Here is a 21,633-nt window from a genome sequence, read left to right on the forward strand (position 1 = left end):
CTGCTTCCCTGTGTTCTCCTTCCCTTCTGCTGTGAGGTAATCCCAGCCCGGTTGTTCTAATTCCTAAGAGTGACGGGTCTGTACGGTTCATTGTGGATTATAGAAAAGTCAATGCGGTGTCTAAATTTGACACACACCCAATGCCTTGCGTTGATGAGTTGCTCGATCGGTTGGCCACTGCTCAATTTTATTCAACACTGGATTTGACAAAGTGTTATTGGCAGATCCTCCTGACACCAATTTCCCGTGATAAAACAGCCTTCTCCACACCGTTTGGATTACACCAATTTGTGACGCTTCCGTTCGGTTTGTTTGGGGCCCCGGCTACATTTCAGCATCTCATGGACCAAATCCTCAGACCGCATTTGGCACATGCAGCATCTGAGGGTGGTTCTGAGATCGCTGCGACGAGCGGGACTCAAAACAAACCCCAAGAAGTGCACGATTGGGCAGGTGGAGGTACGGTATCTGGGGTTCCACTTGGGCCACGGGCAGGTGCGTCCCCAAATTGACAAGACTGCGGCGATTGTAACCTGCCTGAGGCCCAAGACCAAAAAGGGGGTGAGACAGTTCCTGGGGCTGGCTTGCTATTATAGGAGATTCGTTCCTAATTATTCAGATGTCACCAAACGCTGACTGATCTCACTAAAAAGGGAGCTCCAGACCCGGTCCAGTGGACAGAGCAGTGTCAACAGGCATTCACACAGGTTAAAGCTGCACTTTGCAGGGGGGCCGATTTCTCTCTCCCTTTTGTCTTGCAGACGGACGCTTCAGACAGAGGGCTGGGGGCCATACTCTTGCAGGTGGTGAAGGGGGGAGGAGCGTCCGGTGCTGCACATTAGCCGCAAGCTCTTGCTGAGGGAGACTAAGTACAGCACCGTAGAAAAGGAGTGTCTCGCCATCAATCCTCACTCTCCGGTACTACCTGTTGGGGCGGGCCTTCACCCTCTGCTCGGATCACGCAGATGGCTGTCGCTGACTTCCTTTCCAAAAACTGGGGGGGTGGTAGACAGACCGGATGTCTCCCCGGCCTGAGTCGGGCGGTGGGGATATGTGGCAGCGGGGGCGTGGTCAATCGTCCATCCGGAGAGAGAGAAAGCGGTAAGGGCACTTGCACCTGAGCTAGATTATGTTAAACACCTGTTTCTAATTCCAGTGAGCATGGGGAGAGCGGCATATAAGCAGCCACACCAACAGCAGAGGAGAGAGAGAGTCTGGCACAAGGAAAGCCACGGTGTTCCTGAAGCTGTTGCGTTTAATCTGTTGTGTGTGTGAAGTTGATGTGTTTAAGTAACTATGTGCCTGTGAAGCTGATGTGTTTAAGTGACTACGTGCCTGTGAATTTGTGAAGTTGTAAAACACAAAGTGGCCGATTAAAAGTCTCACCTGAGCCTGGAAAAACCCGCTTTCCTGTGTTCTCCTTCCCTTCTGCTGTGAAGTTCGTTACAATGACCTTAAATTTTGGAAAACTGAATTTAAGACATTTTATCCGCGGGAACCCTGGTTACAAACTCTTGCTAAAACTAGCTACTAAAACACATTAAAAAATCTTTCTGTTGTTGTTTATATTTAGTTGGGTAAAGATGGTTAATAAATAAACATGTTTATTTGTGTAAACAAAGTGAAACAGTTGCATCCTGCTGCACGTGACTGAGGGAAAGGCCAAGCGGAACAGGGCCTCTGAGAGCACGCTGATGCCATGTGGTGCACACCGGATCCTCAGTGCCACTGGGCAGAACCCAAGCACTGTGCCAACCCACAAACAACCCGCCGGAGACAGCAACAGTTGGGGACTTGTGGGGAGGGGTGGGAAGTGAGGGAGAAAGAATTTGAGGAGGGAGAAAAAGGAAGGAAGCCTAGTGCAGGATTTTTTTCTTTTTTTATACAGTGTTTGCTTTGTTTTATTCACAAAACCTCCCCTCTCTCTTTCCGCCCTGGTTCTTTTCTCAGTCTTTCTGAGGCACACCCACATGCACAAACACACCCCTGTAAACACACACACACACACAACATTTTCCTAGAGGCCATTGATCCTGTTGTCCTAGTTTCCCCACTGAGTGCTCTGGGATTTCTGAGAGTTGCAGAAGCACAGGAGAACCAGCCACCCTTGTGTCAGTACCATCTGAGTCCTAAACAAACATGGCACTCTGGTGCTAAGCTTTGTTGGAGGCCTCATCTGAAAGATTTGTTAAACTGTATTCTTATGGTAGGCCAAAGGATTCACAGCACTGAGGCGGCCAGAGGAAGAGCCATAGTTATCATCAAAGTAAACCTTATAAATAAGTCATGTTTCTGCATTCACCAAGATGGCATGGAAGTGAATAAAACATTTTTGAAGTTTTGAGTAAAACTGTCGTAAATCTGTCAAAGGTGTAGTTCATCCAAAAATGAAAATTCTGTCATCATTTACTCACCTTCATGTCATTCCAAACCTGTATTACTTTATATCTTCTGTTGTATTCGTTACTCATTTCCAATAAGTCCCCATGGGAACTAAGGCTTTTTCAAGCTTCAAAGATGATAGTAAAACGTAAATGTGGTCATTATGACATTATGCGCTACATTTCAAGTCTTCTGAGGTCATAGAGTAGATTTGTGTGGGAGAAGACTGAAATTTAAGTTGTTATTCACTGATAATCCTCCCCTCCATGTTAGCTGTTAACCTCTGCCACTGGATCACTGAGGGTGCTATCTCACTTGGTTCGATTGCTTGGACCGAACCCGAGTTTATTTACTCCCCCCTCCCCCTCCCCATCTGGTCTCATCAGAGTATTTGGGTCCGAACCCCGGTCCGATAACATCATCGTGAGTACAAGTGGCAGCTGTTTTTTAACTGTAACTAGGTAACAACTCAAGAAGACATCAGCTTCACTGTGTTAAGTGAAGTATTAAAGTTTGTCTCTTTGGATTTACCACCAAAACTTTATATGCACCGAACGACACTTGTGTTTGTCTCCCACGGATACACTGAATGCGCAATGATGTGATGCATATTACTGTTTGTCTGCCGCAAGCCCGTGGATGCATTGCAAGAGATGTGAAGAATGTTGAATTGATGTGAAGAATTGCGATCGGGAGCAGTTCATTTCCGTGATTTGGTGCGACTGCGTTCATATCAGTAGCGTACCGTACCAGAGTTCACATGAACCGTACCCCAGACCACCTCAAGAGGAGTTCGAAAAACAGTGTTTGCATCATCCAAACAAACCGAACTTTGATGCCACCCGGACCTGGGTGCGCACCAAATGTGCTAGTGTGAAAGCACCCTGAGTCAGTGAATTGAAATCCAGAACTGAATCAGTCCGATTCTTGACTCATTCAGACTGTTTGTTTTATTTTTATTATTAAACAGGATCAACTGAATCACTGAAATTATCAGACTCAAAAGAATGATTCATTCACAAACCAGAAATCACTACTTCTATAACAAACTCTTATGAACAAGCCAAGTAGGCTATAGGCAGGTGTCAAGATTTTCAGTGAACAATGACTTAAATTTCAGCATGATCCTCATTCAAAGCTATTGTTTGGATTTAGAAGACTTGGAATATAGCACATAACTCATATAGACCAATTTTATGATACTTTAAAGGTGCTTTCACAACCTGTTAGAAGCTTCAAAGCCTCAGTCCCCATTCATTGTTATTGGAAAAGAACGACCATGGAAAAGAACGACCAGTAGTACACTTTTTCAACATTTCTCCTTTTGTGTTTCAAGGAAGAAAGAAAGTTATACAGGTATGAAACGACATGAGGATAAGTAAATAATAACAGAATTTGCATTTCTGGGTGAACTAACTGTTTCCTTTTTAAAAGTTACTGCAGCTTATTATATTCTCATTAGTAGACTATGAAGTCCAAATCACACATATATTTGGCAACTGCACACTCACAACATTGTAGTCTACTGGAGGTTCTTTCTTGGATGCCAGCAAACCAATATCAGAGATGGCTTCAGGCTGCAGCTCTGATAAAGCATCGTAGATATCCTGAAGATCTGGCATCCTTACTGTGAGAGAGAAAAGTTTAAATCGCACACACACACTCCTTACGTTAAAAATGATTTATTTTTACATTAAAAGAGAACACCTCACACATCCCATTAACAGAAAGTGCTGGGCATAAATAAAGACTAAAATAAATAAAGGAAATGCAACATACTTCAGAGCTGTTAACAAGGTGTAAATTGAGTCTCTAATTTTATTGTCATATTTAAAAAAAAAAAAAAAAAAAAAAAAAAAAAGGCTATAAATATATATTAAGACTCTCTAAGTATTTCCAGGCCGTTGCATCTCTGCTTGACGTAACTAGATGGTAATCACTGTACAGTTGCTTTGGAAGAGTACACATGCACTGCAGTATCAAAATAGGCTTGGAAGATAAAGACACAAAAGTACAAACCCACACTCATATTCACAGGTGCAATCAAATGGAGAACAAGAATAACTCAATTGTGAAGCAAATCTCTGATGAAAGCTTTTTAACAAAGCTGGACTTCACTACCAGTGTCAGCAAGCTGAGTGATAGCATTGTCACTGTGCTAATAGCCAGGCGTAGGAGCCTCCTTAACCAGGAGAAACAATCATGCGGCAGGTCTCGTTTGTACACTAAATAAGCAGCACAGACACACAATAATACTGCGGAGGGCCCAATTAGCAGGATAATTAATTACAGCAAACATTTTTTCCTCTGTAATGAGCTCCAGATATATGGAATGGGCTGGCGTTATGTTCTGAACTGTTACAGATGAAATGGTTTTAGCGGTGCTTGTATATAAAAATGAGGGCTCTTCATTCTTGCGTTAAAGAGTGGGAGTAAACTTTTCACTACATAAATGCCACCAGCAAATCACTGGAAATGAGATAGTGCCAGCAATAGCTACAGTCTCTTCCCTTTTTTTCTGTACTGTCTCGCAGACATTCCAGATTTTATTATTATTATTTTTAAATAATTTGTGCATTGCTAAATCATTTCTATTAGCTACACAAAACTCATTAGGATATTTATCTAAAAGGCTTAAGGAAGACATTAAGACAAATTAATTAGACATAATTGTTGTGGAACACCTTTAAGGCTTTGAATGATAATAGGCCTACGTCTCATTGGACCCTAACATAAATGACCTGAGATGGAGTAGCAATACAAACATAATTAGGCTCCACCAAGTGAAGTCTATCTAAACAATGAGCCATGACGATCAAATATTTTCAAGGAAATCAAGATCAATCGTTGTCTATTTGCGTCCGGAGATGCTTCAGCCTAATGTGTATGCATGGCTCACCACGGATTAGTGACTAGCCTATGTGGAGGGTCCTTTGCCCTTTTATTAAATTACGTTTAAAGCAACCTACTGGAGTAAATGACACAATTATTGCATTCAATCTAAATGTTTACTGAATTTATTGCAATTATAGTTATTAAATCTACAGGATTTACTGAGGCAGCCGAGGTTCTGTGGATACAAAGGCAGTCGGAGAGACTTATTAAGGGGAATCAAGATTGGCAAATTAGCTTTTGGAGGGAGAATGATTTCTTTCTTGTGTTAATTTGTACAATAATCAATGCAGCCTTGTCCTAACTGTGATTGTAAAGCAACTTTAATTGACAAAATGGAGGCCAGGCTGTCCTGTCCAGACTGGGGGCGACTTTCTGTGGCACTAATGATGCACACTCATCTTAAAGTGTCTTTACTGCATCAAACAGAATGAAGGGAATCCAGGTTCACTTCTATTAGTGAAAGTATGGTCACTAATGAACACATTAATGTGACGATTGATGAAAACATAGGTTATATAGATATCAATAATTACATTTTTTTTTTTTCAAAACCTAAATCATTTACTTCATGTGGCAAATCTAAATTTACTGTTATTCAAGTCAAATACACTACTCAATGTGACTATGCCTGAATAAGCTACATTACATTTACACCAATTAAAATAATTTTAAGAGACTAGAAATAGCTCCTTATGGTACTAACTGCCTATATTCACATTTTACAGTGCATTTAGTACAGTTGCAATTATTAAGCACACTTTTTAACAGCAGCAATCACCTAAATCGAGTCAGTCTAGGAAATATGAGTTATGTATGGTTTAAAAATAAGTCTAGTTGTTAAAACAACAGTTGGACACACATACACCATCATAGTCACAACGCGACTTTTACGCGAATATAAACAAGAACGCCATCGCGGTAGATTAAGCAGAATGGCCGGTCATTTCAGCATTATTTTAAGTCTACATTCTTACTTACCTGAGGGAACCAAAGTACTGCAGGTGCGTGAAAACACTGGGGTTTCTTCCTCAGCCTTGCAATGTACTTTCCACTTCCGCAATTAGTAACGTATTATCGATGTGACAAATTATTGACTAGGTCCTCTCTAGAGCTCATGTTGGATCAAGAGTGACACCTGTTGTATTATATATTTTATGTATGAAAAATGTCAGATAAACATGAATTGTATATCGAGTATTTAAAAAGGATATTCCTACAGTTAGGTGCATTTTAAGAGCCCAGTAAGCTATGGTATAGAGTTTGCCATTCATAATATTATACACTGCCTGTGGGCCTAACAGTCAAATTGTAAATAATTGAAATCATTTAAATGTATTGCACTTCTGTCATTGACTCATGTCTCCAGAGCTGTACATCAAAGATCTGAAAAAACAAGTGCTTTTTATTTTATTATTATTGTACTTTATTTTTTCATACAATTAAGTGTTTAGAATTAAATTCTTCCACTTACATGTTTTCATTTGTGGCAATTTAGTTTGTGTGTCCCATGACTTATCGTCCCCTGTGATGTCATGATATTGTGACCTTTAATTCAAGATCTCTGTGATGAAATGAGGTTAGGCACAGGAGATGACATCAGCCATTCAGCAAAACGTGTTGGTGTTATTTGAAGTGCGTGACTCTTCCGTTTTCCTTTATTTTGTGATGTTAGTCACATGTTGTCAAGCATAACATGTCCACTCTCTTATGAGAAGATTCAGGGAAAATTAACGGAATTTTAAAATTTCAATATACACCGATGAGCCAAAACATTATGACCACCTTCCTAACATGCTGTTGGCCCTCTGCGTGCCGCCAAAAAAGCTCCGACTCTACAAGACCCCCTAAGGTGTCCTGTGGTATCTGGCACCAAGACATTAGCAGCAGATCCTTTAGGTCCTGTAAGTTGCGCAGTGGGGCCGCAGTAGATAGGACTTGTTGTTTCAGCACATCCCACAGATGCTCAATCGGATTGAAATCTGGGGAATTTGGAGGCCAGGGCAACACCTTGAACTCTTTTTCATGTTCCTCAAACCATTCCCGAACAATGTGTGCAGTGTGGCAGGGCGCATTATCCTGCTGAAAGAGGCCACTGCCATCAGGGGATACCATAGCCATGAAGGAGTGTACCTGGCCTGCAACAATGTTTAGGTAGGTGGCACGTGTCATATTGACGTCCACATGAATGGCCGGACCCAGGGTTTCCCAGCAAAACATTGCCCAGAGCATCACACTCCCTCCACCAGCTTGTTGTCTTCCCACAGTGCATCCTTGTGCCATCACTTCCCAAGATAAACGGCACACAAGTAAACGGCCATCCATGTGATGTAAAAGAAAACCGGACTCATCGAAACTGGCGACTTTCTGCCACTGCTCCAAGGTCCAATTCCGACACTTGCGAGCCAATTGTGGGTGCTTTCTGTAGGCACTCTGACCGGTCTGCGACTATGCAGCAGGGTGCGATGCACTGTGTGTTGTGACACATTCCTCCTGTAACCATCATTACAATTTTCTTTGACTTGAGCCACAGACCTTCTGTCGGTTCAGACCAGATGGGATAGCCTTCGTTGCCCTCGCGCATCGATGAGCCTTGGGCTCACAACACCCTGTCGCCAGTTTGTGGTTTGTCCCTCCTCAGACCACTGTCGGTAGGTACTCACCACTGCTGACTGGGAGCACCCCACAAGCCTTGCTGTTTCAGAGATGCTATGACCCAGTCGTCTGACCATAACAATTTGGCCCTTGTCAAAGTCGCTCGTTGCTTAATTCTTTACTCCTACCCATTCCTCCTGCATTCAACACGTTGACTACGAGAACTGATTGTTCGCTCACCATCTACTCTACTCAGACCTTGACATATGGCCTTGTTAGGAAATTATTAAAGTTATTCACTTTACCTGTTAGTGGTCATAATGTTTTGGCTCATCAGTGTATGTATGTTAACAGACAAAAAAAAATCATCAGTATATATGTTAGCTAGATAAAATTCACAGACTATGTAGTGGCTAATTTCAAATCAAACAAATTCATCAGTATTGGATGTGCAAAGACAATGTTGTGCCCTTCAGATTCTATTGTTTAATGACAAAGTCACCTTGATGAAAGATAAACATGTTAATGAAATTGTGAATAAATATTTTGGTCACCGTCTAAATGCTAATCACCATAAGAACAATAAATTATTATATGAAAAATAACATTGTTCATGAGCAAACACTATTCCATAAATACATGCACATAAGTCATATTATATTTGTTTACACATTACATTTTGTGAGGGAACTATTTAATAAAAAAAAAAAAAAAAAGATATAACTAAATCCACCACTATTTCATCCTTTCCCTAGAGGATGAATAATCTGTGTACGGTGGGAGGCTCATATACACTCATGAAGCACAGCGAGGTGGAACAGATTACACTACAGCCAATTGTGTGGCATAAGAATACATCAGTCTGCATCTTCTAATGGCAACCGCAGAGTGGCATAACCTTGATGGATTTTACTCTGTCATTCCCTTGAAATAAGTTTTCAGAGAAGAGAGGATGTTCAGTGTTATCCAGAGCACAGAAACTACAGCAAAATGCATCTGTTACCAACCCAGTGTTCTGCTGGAGCTAATAATGCACAATAAGATCAAACGCAAAGGAACTAAACAAGATTTAATGATCATTATAAGGTAATCAGACCTCTTATACCCATCATCATTCATGACAAACTGACAATGAATCAATGCTCGTGCCCCAGAGCAGGCGCCCTCCACTAGTGTACACTACAGACGTGTCAATGAGAGACTAATGGATGCCATCTCAGCTAAGACTTGCTTTGTCAGTTTGGCTTGCAACCAAACCACCCAAAAGCTGGAGAAAGACGAGTGGCAGATAGTGTGTGTGCGCTACATGTGTTTCATGTCAGAGTGGGTATACAGTGCTGAGACACGTCAGGTCACACTGCAGCAGTCAGACTGCATGCCACCTGCTAAACAGTCTTGCTATGCATAGTGTGATATTATGAGCCTTTGTCAATATTTTAGCTGGTAACAGATGCTAAAGAAACAACCACTCTTTCCAGTAGTAACTGCATATGCATTAAAGGGATAATTTCCCCCCAAATAAAAATTATATAATCAATTATGCACCCTCATGTTGTTTCAAAACTATATGACATGGAAGAAAAAAGTAATATGAGTTTTAACATGAGGGTAAATGGTGACAGAATTTTCATTTTGGAGTGACCTATCCCTTTAACGATGCCAAAACAATACAGGATGGTAACACATTGTATGAAGCAAAAACCATCGTTTTTAGGATTTCTTTGGTACTTTTACAGTGCAGCAGCTAACACAGCTGTCAAGTGGTATCTCACGTACGTTCTACAGTACAAACATCTCCACTAACTCCCTGAGCTGTTCTCCTTTATCCTGCTGTGTTATAGTGTCAGCTGAACTTCTCAATGTGACACCTGACTCTCCTGACAAGGTGGAGAAAAAAAGACTACAAGCTTTTCTCTAACACCTCAGCTATATTTCACAGACAGGCTGAAGTTGATGAAATAAAAAGAGTGTGAGTGTGGATGTTTTCAGAAGGAAGGAGGGAAGCAGAGAAGTGGCACACCTGTTAAAGTAATGGTCTAATTATGGAAAAGGTGGTGAAGCACTCAGTGCGAAACAGTCAGCGATCAGCATTCTCACACTAACTGTGAAAGCCGTCAGCCATTATGGGCTGGTTTTAATGTGCGCCCCAACGCATGCTGGGGATTTGTGGTAAGATGAATGATGCCTGTGTGTGTGAATGCGTGTGTGTGCCGTGGGGGTGGAGATGGTCCGCTGAGCGATGCAGATGGTACATGGGAGGGGGGATCATTAGATATGAGCGTGCTTTGTTTGCCGCGCTGCATTTCTTACATTCCAATAAACTGCCTCTTCAGGTCCAGTAAATGCCAGCCGTACAGTTAACTTTTACTGCCCTAAACTTCCTACAAAAACCTTGTCAAAGATTTGGGATAATAATGAGTTGCAAAATGCATGCATGATGCTGTTTAAATGTCATGGTGTAAATAAAAACAAGCAAACAATATAATGGCCATGTTTACATCTATAGAGCATACACTTTAGGATAGGGAAGTTGGTAGCAAGATTTCAGAAAAAGGACGGGAACTGCAGATCCAACTGTTCATGGACCCTTGTCAGGGTAGACAGCATTTTACAGTTTATGTGAATGAAAAATGAGGCTGTGAGGGATGGACATATCAGAATGATCACACTGTGAATTTGATGACAGTTAAGGCCTATTCACACCAAATTATTCTGTTGAAATTAACATGAGGCACTACAACAATTGTGCGTTTTATTCACTTTCACACAAATCACAACAGCAATGACAGACTATGACTATTTATACTTATTTTTCACACTATTACTCACACACTGCTATGTTATGATATCAAAACAGTTTTACTCTAACGCATCATTTGAAAAACGATAAATTTTCACGCTTGTATTACATACTCACCAACATTTACTCACTTATTCCAATGTGATAAGCTTCTGCGCTAGCTCACCTGATAGAGTGTGGATTTTGAACTCCCGAAGACCGCGGCTTGAGACCAGTCAAGCATGCAAACTCACACGTGAGATGAGAGTGTCATAAAGCGACATGAGATGATGTGGTTGCTTCAAAAAATGTGCTTTTCATTTATCATTTTGTTTTTTGACACTATCGGTTATGTTTAGGCATTGATTAAGGGTAAGGATGTCTCTTTAGTATCTACCTCTCATTTGATTTTACATCACTGTTGGTTAGGTTTAGGTTAGGGAGGCTACTCATTAAAACCTCCATCTAATATTCACCTTAAAAACCTTGTCTTATTACAGCACATTTTCACTCACTTTTGGACCCCCACTGGACATTTCACTGGGAAACTGCAGCCAAACATTTAATAAGCCATGTAATTTTGTTTTTCACAAAAAAATAAACAAAATAAAAAAGGTAGTGTCACTTAATGTTAATGAGACCAGGCTGAATTTGGCATAACTGTTTCATTATCTGCATTATATTTACTTATATTACATATACTGTTGCATATGTCCCATGTCTTCTGTCTTTATATCTATGCATGTATTTTGCAATGAGTATATTCCAAATGAACTCCCCAACCCAGCTTCTCTTTTTTAAATTCCTAGATAATATAAAACGTCTTGGTTACTGTTGTAACTTCTGTTCCCTGATGGAACGAACAAGACGTACTTACAATGGGAACAGGTCATGCCAGCCGCTTCGGACTTTTCTCTTGTTTTTCTCCCACAAAAATGGAAAAATCACTCAGCTGGGGCCAGATGTATTCGCGTCGGGGAAGGTGTTCTTTTTCCCAAGGGGAAAAGACACCGCAGAGACCACATCCTGCCTGAAGGAGAGGTTAACATGTGGAGAATATGTCACATGGACTTACCAACTGGTAGTAACACATGTGGAAAGAAGCCCCCGCGGTAGGTCCTACCCGGAGGGGAGGAGCTCTACAAACGCGGCGACTGGTGGCAGAGGAGGCTCTACCCAAGGGAAGACACGGGTTTGCTGTCAGGGAAACCGTACCGTGGAAAATACATCACATGGGGTTACCCACAGGCAACCAGCACATGTGGAGCACCTATCCCAGTAAAGGGCATACTAACGCAAGTACTGGGCCTGGCATCGAATTTCTCTGCCGAATTCGCCTGCTGCAGGGCTGAGGAGGAAAGACTCACGAAAGGTTCACTGGTCCCGGGAACTCACGTGGGGGAAAAAGCACACGTTTTCGCCTCGGGGAGGGTAAAGGTGCTGTGTGCAAGCGGTACACCCGGCCAGCTGCCCACAAACGTACCTGTTCGTACCTGCTAAACGAAACTGGCTCAACCCTGAGATTGTAAAATCTTGCAACGGTATTGAGTGTTGCCCAGACCGCTGCTCTACAGATGTCTGCTAGAGAGGCACCGTTCCCCAAGGCCCAGGAGGATGCCACACCCCGCGTTCATAGCGCCCCGGCCATAAATATTCAATGTACGGCGGTCGTGACATGGAGTGGTCTGTGCACCACCTCCAGACTTACAGCGGGTCTCCTCACCCCTGGGTCGCCCAACTTAGGGGTGCTTCGAAGCCTTCCTGGGGTTCTTGGCACTGGACCGTGGGACGGGGGGTGTCAGCTAGGGCCGAGCGGTTGGCTCAGGCTGCTGTGGAGCCGGTGTTGCTGCCGCAGGAGGATGCCCTCGGTGATGGGGCAGGATGTGCTGGATAGCCTCCGTCTGCTTGTTGACCGAACAGGCCAGCCTGGGAGATGGGGGCGTCAAGAAAGCAAACCTTGTCGGCGTCCCTCATCTCAACCAGATTAAGCCACAGTTGGTGCTCCTGGAACACCATGGTGGACATCGCCTGCTCGAGAGCCCGCGCCGTGACCTTCGTCGCCCGTAGGGCGAGGTCGGTCACCGAGCACAGCTCCTGCATCACTCCTGGGTCAGGACTACCCTTGTGCAGCTCTTTCAATGCCTTGGCCTGGTGAACTTGCAGGAGGGCCATGGCATGCAGGGCGGAGGTGGCCTGTCCAGCGGCACTGTAAGCCTTGGCTGTCAGGGATGATGTAGATTTACAGGCCTTGGACAGGAGTCTCAGGTGATTCCGCCAAGTGGCAGCATTTTGCAGACACAAGTGCATGTGGCTGCCCTACCGTCGAGGGTAGTGAGAGTGGAGGAACTCAGAGGCCGGGTCCGGGCAGTGAAAGGTGCCTGCCACGACTCATGCACCTCCGGGAAGAATGGAACTGGGACGGGGTGCGGCACGGCTGTGAGCGGCGCTCCGAGCCCAGGAACCAATCATCAAGCCGACCACATCCGAAGGTGGGAACCCAGCCGAGTCTTCCACGTCCGACCGTACCAGCCCGCTCTCCGATGCTGCGATCAAGAGCTCATCCTGCTCCCAAACCCCGAATGAGTCATTAAACTTGCCCTGGGGCGAGCTGCCTGTCTCATCCCAGAACTCAACCAGGGCAAATTAGTGAACTGGGGAATGGGAGGTCCGTGGGGGTTCACCCGGCGGAACCGCTCTCATTGGGGTCCCCAAATCACCCCCAGCGCTAACCGTCACAGCCTTGTGCCCATAGGCAGAAGGACCTGGGCGGGGAGCGGCTGGGGTGGCTTTACCTCTGAAGAAGGAAAGCCGTGACCGCAACGTTGCCATGGTCATGTTCTGGCAGTGAGAGCATGAACCATCCACGAAGGCTGTCTCAGCGTGGCTATGGCCCATACACGTGAGGCAGCGATCGTAGCCATCAGAGGTGGAGAGATAGCGACCGCATCCAGGAACTACACACAGACAGAAAGGCATCTTTAAAAAGACACTTTCCGTCAGTGCTCACTCTTTTAGAGGAAATACTCTTTTAAGTATATACTCTTTTAGCATAGCTGCCGAAGCGCCCAGGGGTGTTCTCTGCACTTATCCACGCAAGAGGGGGAGAACCCACTGAAATGCACCATATATCCAACAGCTTTCAACACTTTGTAGAGGTGAATGGAATGGCAGTGGAATTCATCGACACCGCTCGGCTCCGAAGAACAAATCTGAATGATTGGTTGCAAGCCGGCTCCTTTTATACCCGTATGTCCGGGGTAGTGGCATGCAAATTCCACTCGCCAATTCTCGCCCTTTTCTCAAATATCAGAGGTGTTTGTGGCTCCCAAGGGCGACCCCTAGTGTCACTACATCGACACAATGTCGAGTAAGTGACAGATAAGGAACAAGGTACAGTGATATAAATACATAATGTACATTAAGTAAAACAGGTATAGCATAAAATATGACGCATAACATTTAACACCTGTTTGCCAGTACATTAGTGCCACCAATGCACTGAAATGTGCAGCAGCAGTGGCTCTGGAAGAATGACAACATGCTATTATCTCACTGGTCAGTCAGTTTTCATCACAAAAAAATTGGGATTGTTAGCGGACGATTTGTCGGACCCAGTGTGAATAGCATCATGGGAATCCATTGTTGTTATTCAAAAGCTTGTAAGTAACGAACATTCACAGTGAAAGTTTGGTCTTTGTGTGAATAGCCCTCAAAGGTGCACTCAGTAATTTTTTCCTCATTAAAAAGTTTAACTCCTAAAGACATGAATCCTAATTTTGCAATATATGTAGGAAATCATGACCACTCACATTAAAATGAAGACTCCAGTCATATCAGTAACCTTATAAAAGCTGTTTTATTCTACATGGAGAGGGTCCGCACATGGGGACTGCCATGTAAGAATCACAAGACCAGCCGAATACGACTTGCTTAATCTCAATAACTGTCCTATTATTTGACACTTTCACTCATTGATTAAATTAATCATGGCTGACTGTGAATACTACATTTCTACAATGGCATCTGAAACTGAAAACTATTAATTTAAATTATGCTGAATCCAAGCCACTAGGTGTCAGTGTAAGTCCAAGATGACACAAAGACAAAGTAACTGAGTGCACCTTTAAGTTAAAATTTTGCTCTGTGCTTACCAAAATTCGAATCACTGCCCCCAGTGGCTGAAATTTAAAGTCCTGTTGAACTTATGGGCATGTGTGAACTCCAATTCTAGGTGAAATGTCCATAAAGTGGCACCAAAAGTGAGTTGTATTTTTAGTTGTTAATGATACACACAGGAATACAGGAACTAATTTTAGTAATTCTGAGACTCAAGATGGCGCCGAGTATGGCTGCTGCGTTGCGAGCTCCGACACAACTTAGCAATGGTTTGTTTGTTTTGTTTACAATTCTTATGTTTCTTGTCTTGGATGTTGCCTGCCTTATTGTCTACGACAGACAAACACTTTTGGACATTGGCTCAGCGATCTCACACCGTAAACCGGACTTCACATTCCTCAATGCCGACCCGCTGTTTACAAACACGCAAGCGGAGCCCTTTGTCTGGGCAGCACGGCCGCGGAAACGCAGGAGGAAAAGGGGAAACAGAGCCGGCGTTCTCATCAGAGTAAGACGCCGCGCAAATCGACCCCCGCTACCCACTATTCTACTGGCAAATGTTCAGTCTCTGGATAACAAGCTCTGCGAGCTGAAAGCGCGGATCTCTTTCCAACGAGAGACGAGGGACTGCTGCGTTATCTGCCTTACGGAAACTTGGATGTCTGCGGAGATTCCAGACTCAGCCATTGAACCCGCGGGGTTTTCCATGCTCCGAGCGGACAGAGCGAAAGACCTCTCAGGTAAAACTAGAGGAGGTGGTGTATGTTTTATGATCAACAAATCCTGGTGCGATCAGAGGAACATACATTCTATCAAGTCTTTCTGTTCTCCTGATCTGGAATTTCTTATGCTTCTGTGTCGACCATTCTGGCTACCGAGGGAATTCACAGCGGTCATTATCACTGCTGTGTACATCCCCCCACAAGCCGACACAGACCGGGCACTCAAGGAACTGTATGGGAGTATAAGTGAGCAGGAAACCGCGCACCCTGAGGCCGCGTTCATTGTGACCGGGGACTTTAATAAAGCCAGTTTAAAATCAGTCGCACCAAAATATCACCAGCACATTAGTTTCAACACACGAGGGGACCGGGTTTTGGACCATTGCTACTCTCCGTTCCGGGATGGCTACAAATCCCTCCCCCGCCCACCATTTGGAAAATCGGACCACTCTTCCATTCTGCTTCTGCCCGCTTACAGGCAGAAACTGAAACAGGAAGCACCCACCCTCAGAACGATCCAGTGCTGGTCGGACCAATCAGACTCTACGCTACAAGACTGTTTTGATCGCACGGACTGGGAGATGTTCCGGTCCGCCTCTGATGACGACATCGAGCTTTACGCTGATAGCGTAATGTGCTTCATCAGAACGTGTGTAGAGGAAGTGATTCCGACCAGAACTGTGCGAATCTATCCGAATCAGAAGCCGTGGATCAACAGCGATGTTCGCGCAGCACTTAATGTGCGGACCTCCGCTTTTAATTCCGGGAACGCGGAGGAGCATAAACAAGCCAGTTATGCCCTCCGAAAAACTATCAAAACAGCAAAACGCCAGTACAGGAGTAAGATTGAGGGACAGTTTAACACCACCAACTCTAGAAGCATGTGGCAGGGAATTAACATCATCACGGACTTTAAAGGGAATAAAAACTCCGCCATGAACACCGCTGCCTCTCTCCCAGATGAGCTAAATACTTTTTATGCTCGCTTCGAGGGAAATAACACCGCCCTCGCGGAGAGAGCTCTCACGGCCGAAGCTACAGAGGTTAGTTCACTCTCCGTCTCTGTAGCGGATGTAACCCGATCATTCCGACGGGTGAATATCCGCAAAGCCGCGGGTCCAGACGGCATTCCGGGCCGCGTCATCAGAGCGTGCGCGAACCAGCTGGCTGGTGTTTTTACGGACATTTTCAACCTCTCCCTCTCTTTGTCTGTAGTCCCCACATGCTTTAAAACATCCACCATTGTGCCTGTTCCAAAACAATCGAAAATAACTTGTTTAAATGACTGGCGTCCTGTTGCTCTGACCCCCATCATCAGCAAATGTTTTGAGAGACTAATCAGAGATTACATCTGCTCTGTATTACCACTCAATCTTGACCCGCTGCAGTTTGCTTACCGTAACAACCGCTCCACTGATGATGCCATTGCATCTACAATACACACTGCTCTCTCCCACCTGGAAAAAAAGAACACTTATGTGAGAATGCTGTTTGTAGACTACAGCTCAGCATTCAACACCATAGTGCCCTCCAAGCTAGATGAGAAACTCCGGGCTCTGGGCTTAAACAGCTCGCTGTGCAGCTGGATCCTGGACTTCCTGTCAAGCAGACGCCAGGTGGTTAGAATAGGCAGCAACATCTCCTCATCACTGACCCTCAACACTGGAGCCCCGCAGGGCTGTGTTCTCAGCCCACTACTGTATTCCCTGTACACACATGACTGTGTGGCAACACATAACTCCAATGCCATCATTAAGTTTGCTGATGACACGACGGTGGTAGGTCTGATCACTGACAATGATGAAACAGCCTACAGAGAGGAGGTGCACACTCTGACACACTGGTGTCAGGAGCACAACCTCTCCCTCAACGTCAGTAAGACAAAGGAGCTTGTGGTGGACTTCAGAAGAAAAGACAGAGAACACAGTCCCATCACCATCAATGGGGCACCAGTGGAGAGAGTCAGCAGCTTCAAGTTCCTGGGTGTCCACATCACAGAGGAACTCACATGGTCCGTCCACACTGAAGTCGTTGTGAAGAAGGCTCATCAGCGCCTTTTCTTCCTGAGACGGCTGAGGAAGTTTGGAATGAACCGCCACATCCTCACACGGTTCTACACCTGCACTGTGGAGAGCATCCTGACTGGCTGCATCTCCGCCTGGTACGGCAATAGCACTGCCCACAACCGCAAAGCACTGCAAAGGGTGGTGCGAACTGCCAAACACATCATCGGAGGTGAGCTTCCCTCCCTCCAGGAAATATATACAAGGCGGTGTGTGAAAAAAGCTCGGAGGATCATCAGAGACTCCAGCCACCCGAGCCATGGGCTGTTCTCACTGCTACCATCAGGTAGGCGGTATCGCAGCATCAGGACACGCACCAGCCGACTCCATGATAGCTTCTTCCCCCAAGCAATCAGACTTCTGAACTCTTGATCTCCCACGATCAAAATACATCATCCCTGCACTTTATTACTCTTTTATCTCACACCGGACTGTCATAAATTATATTACTGTCATTATATTATGTCTCTCTTAACAACTGACTATCAACCGACAGCCTGAATGTCAATACAGTACAATACTGTACATTCTATATATATACTTTTTTCATATATATTTTAATTTTTATTGAATAATGTGTATCTATATAGTATCTATATAGTAAAAAACAAAACAAAAAAAAAACAAAAAACAAAAACAGCATATTGTATACTGTGCAATGTATGTTATTATTGTATATTGTTGAGTGTAATTGTGTATAACAGATGTTTAAATTGTGTTTTGTTAATTTGATGTTTTAAGTTGTGTAATTATGTATAACAGATGTTTAAATTGTGCTGTGTTAATTTGATGTTTTAAGTCGAGTTTAATTATGTATAACAGATGTTTAAATTGTGCTGTGTTAATTTGATGTTTTAAGTCGAGTTTAATTATGTATAACAGATGTTTAAATTGTGTTGTGTTAATTTTATGTTTATTGTAGATTGGCGTATGTCTCATCACTGTCACGACTGCTATGTTGATCGGAACTGCACCCAAGAATTTCACACACCATTGCACTTGTGTATATGGCTGTGTGACAATAAAGTGATTTGATTTGATTTGATTTGATTTTAATTCTACCATGTAACCTCAACCCTAAACCTACCCATAAGTGGAGAAAAAAAATTTATTTAAGAGGGAAAATGCAACCTCCGAATCACATTCATCATTGATTATTAATGCAATTATTTCCTGGTTTCTATGGGATCAGAACCTGTGTCTCGGCGGTCACTAGCACCACAGGAAAAGGTAAACACATTTGAATTGATGCAAAAATGTCTGATAGGGGATGGCACTTGTCAGTAATTTCAAATCGATTTCAAAGTATGTGAACTTTCGGAAACCACATGTTGAATTCCAATGTAATCATGTTGGACGTACAGTACATTCAATGGATTGTTATATGCCTATGGCTAGGTGTCGATCGTTCAGCCGATGAAACACTGAACATTTTATTTCTAAAAAAGTTCCCAGTGGATAAACAACTATGCTGTCCTAAAAAGGCAAAATGCAGAATCTGTGACACTGAAACAGAAAAATGGCTTCAAAGTTTTTTTTATTACACACAGACACATGGCAATACACTGAATAGATATGTACATGAATCTAAGCATAGTTGATCCAAAACCATCCGTCACAGGACAGATCACAGTCCAAGATATTCGCCATAACCAAATTTTGAGAAATGTGTGCAGTTATTGCTTTTTGCCTCTGCACGGTATTATGGAAAACATGGGTAGTGAAAATTAGATGTGACATAGGACCTCAAGACAGTACAACCTATTGAACAGAATATATCTATCTCTCACAGCCTTGTTTTCATTCTTGTAATATTAAATATAGCGTTTATCCTGAAGTCTTATGCCATCTTTTTACTCAATTTCTGATATACAGCCCTCAGTTACTGAAACAGTACTGCTTTTACATATATTCTATTTACAGTATCAGAAACAATTGTTAATGTTTTAAAACTTTACTGAATGTTTTTCAGTAGCTATATATATTCTGGGATGTTTAGGAAATCTTTGAAGCTGTCAACCATCATGAAAAAACATTTAAAAAAGGCTGAAAATGCCTCTCCTTACATGCATGAAAGAAAGGTCATTGGCTGTGTTTTCTAATTTACCAACACTTGTCTGGGGACATGAGAAGATGGAGATTTCTTTGTTACCAGGCAGTGTAATAATATCCTTATCTCAACCTGGGAAATCTACAGAAGCCCTAGTGACCTCCGTCTCCACGCTCAAACCATTATGAGGGGAAGAGTGAAAAATCTGCTGTACTCATTTCAAAAATGATCCCTGCCTTACTCCCTTGTTCCCCCTTTTTACTACCAGCATATGAAAAGGCCCCGTGTCTCTTGAATAGCTTATAATAACATGTTTTAAGAAGCGCAGCCTTACTGCACCCTGAGGACACAGCAGAGTGCCTGGATGTAATATCCATGTTTTTTTTCTGCAAGTAATTAAAGGTCAGTTTGGGTTAGGCTACAGTTGCCTGGCTTGAGAGAGCTCCCTTATGCAGTCCTGCTCTTTTTACCCTCTCATCAGCTGTGATGCTTTGCCAAATGTGATTACATCTTTTTTTAAGCCATCTGTTTTCTTGGCACTACAAATGCATAAGTTAAAAAATTTACCCTTGTTGCTATTATGGGATACAGCATTCCAAGTTCATTTCCTTTAATCAGGCAAGCAATGGTATTCATTTCAGAGCTAATGTTATAATGTTTAAGGAGAACAGCCAAGGTTTGAGTGGATAATCCAACATGATTCAATTACATTTAAAAGGACTCCACTTGTGTCGAAATTAAAGTGGACTCAACCTCATATAATATTTTCTGACATCCTCATTGTTTGATCTTAACCCAAGTTAACAAAGTCAAAGTCCCAACCCTGTTGTGTTATTGTTAACAAAAACTAAAATAAATTTGTTGTCAATGGAAATAAAAATAAAAACAAAACATTTAATTAATTAAATTATTATACTAGATGGCCATGCAAAATGTAACTTTACTAGCCATATTTAATTGATTTTAAATTAAGTTTTAAACTCATTAACTTTGGCAGCCCTGAAATGCTAATACAACAACTAAAATAAAAACTGAATATAAAACGAAAAATTTAAAAACAAAAAACAAACTAAAACTAGCAGTCAAACTAAACTAAACTAAACTGAAAGGACAAACTGAAGATTAATTAGAAAACAGAATTAAAAATTCAAAACCTGTTCTGACTCCGACAGAAATCAGCAAAATTCTATTGCTGATAAATACCACTGTTGAATTTCCCAAGTTTGCTTTGGTCACATACACAATGGCACGGACACATTCAGAATTGCTCAAACCACCGCACATGACAACACATAGTCACACACACATACACACACACTCCCTCTCTAGCATCTGGCAGAAGGTCTGGCTCGCTTCGACTGGCTGCGCCTCGCTGCCCTTGTGCAGTGGTGTGCCAGTTGTGTCTCCCTCCCATCGCTGTGAATGCCACCATCTGGTGAGCCACGTGGACATCATAATCTCCCCTTAATTACATTAGCGCCGCAATCAGTTACTGCATTACAAGGCCCGGCGAAGAGCTTTTAAATCTTGGAGGAAATCATAAATAATTGCACTAAGTACCCGGCGCCAGATGTGCGTGCCAACTTGGCGGGCATGAGATAAATAGTCGCCCCTGCCGATGACGCTGTTCAATATTGGTGTTTTTTCTTTTTTTTTGGACGATGTCATCCTTTTTTAGCCTTTGCTCTCTCTGCTCTCTCTCTCCCTCTATCAACTCTTAGTCTTTTTGGCTCTCCTCTCTGCCGCTGGCATAAGGAGTAGCAAGAGCTTATCGTCCATTAGCATTACACTACTGAACCTGTTGCAGCAGTTTTACAGGGCAGTGAGGAGTGGTCATCCGGAGATGATCAAATATCGGATCTCTAGCTGTTGCTTGTTGCGAATGAAATTATTTCTGAGAAGAACTTGTGTATTTGATTTGAATGAGTTTTGGTCATTAATCAGCTCTGATTTGCTTTTGAGCACTGCAGCCTTGTCTTGCACAGCATCCTATGTGTTTTTTCTTTTCTTTTTTTTTTATCTCATTATTATAAA

General features: G+C 43.1%; 1 protein-coding gene across 1 annotated transcript in view; it reads right to left on the reverse strand.

Moving 5' to 3' along the window:
- LOC127415332 (multivesicular body subunit 12B-like) overlaps window positions 1-6,329 on the reverse strand; it is an 87,446-nt gene extending 81,117 nt beyond the window's left edge. The window contains exons 1-2 of the mRNA XM_051654065.1: window positions 6,256-6,329; window positions 3,894-4,009 (exon numbers count right to left, since the gene is read on the reverse strand). Of these exons, the coding sequence (XP_051510025.1) occupies window positions 3,894-4,004 (111 nt within the window). The 5' untranslated portion in view covers window positions 4,005-4,009; window positions 6,256-6,329. The remainder of the gene's footprint in view (window positions 1-3,893; window positions 4,010-6,255) is intronic.
- Between the last annotated feature and the right edge of the window lie 15,304 nt (window positions 6,330-21,633).

The sequence above is a fragment of the Myxocyprinus asiaticus genome, chromosome 24, assembly GCF_019703515.2.
Source record: "Myxocyprinus asiaticus isolate MX2 ecotype Aquarium Trade chromosome 24, UBuf_Myxa_2, whole genome shotgun sequence".
In the NCBI taxonomy this organism is placed as follows: domain Eukaryota; kingdom Metazoa; phylum Chordata; class Actinopteri; order Cypriniformes; family Catostomidae; genus Myxocyprinus; species Myxocyprinus asiaticus.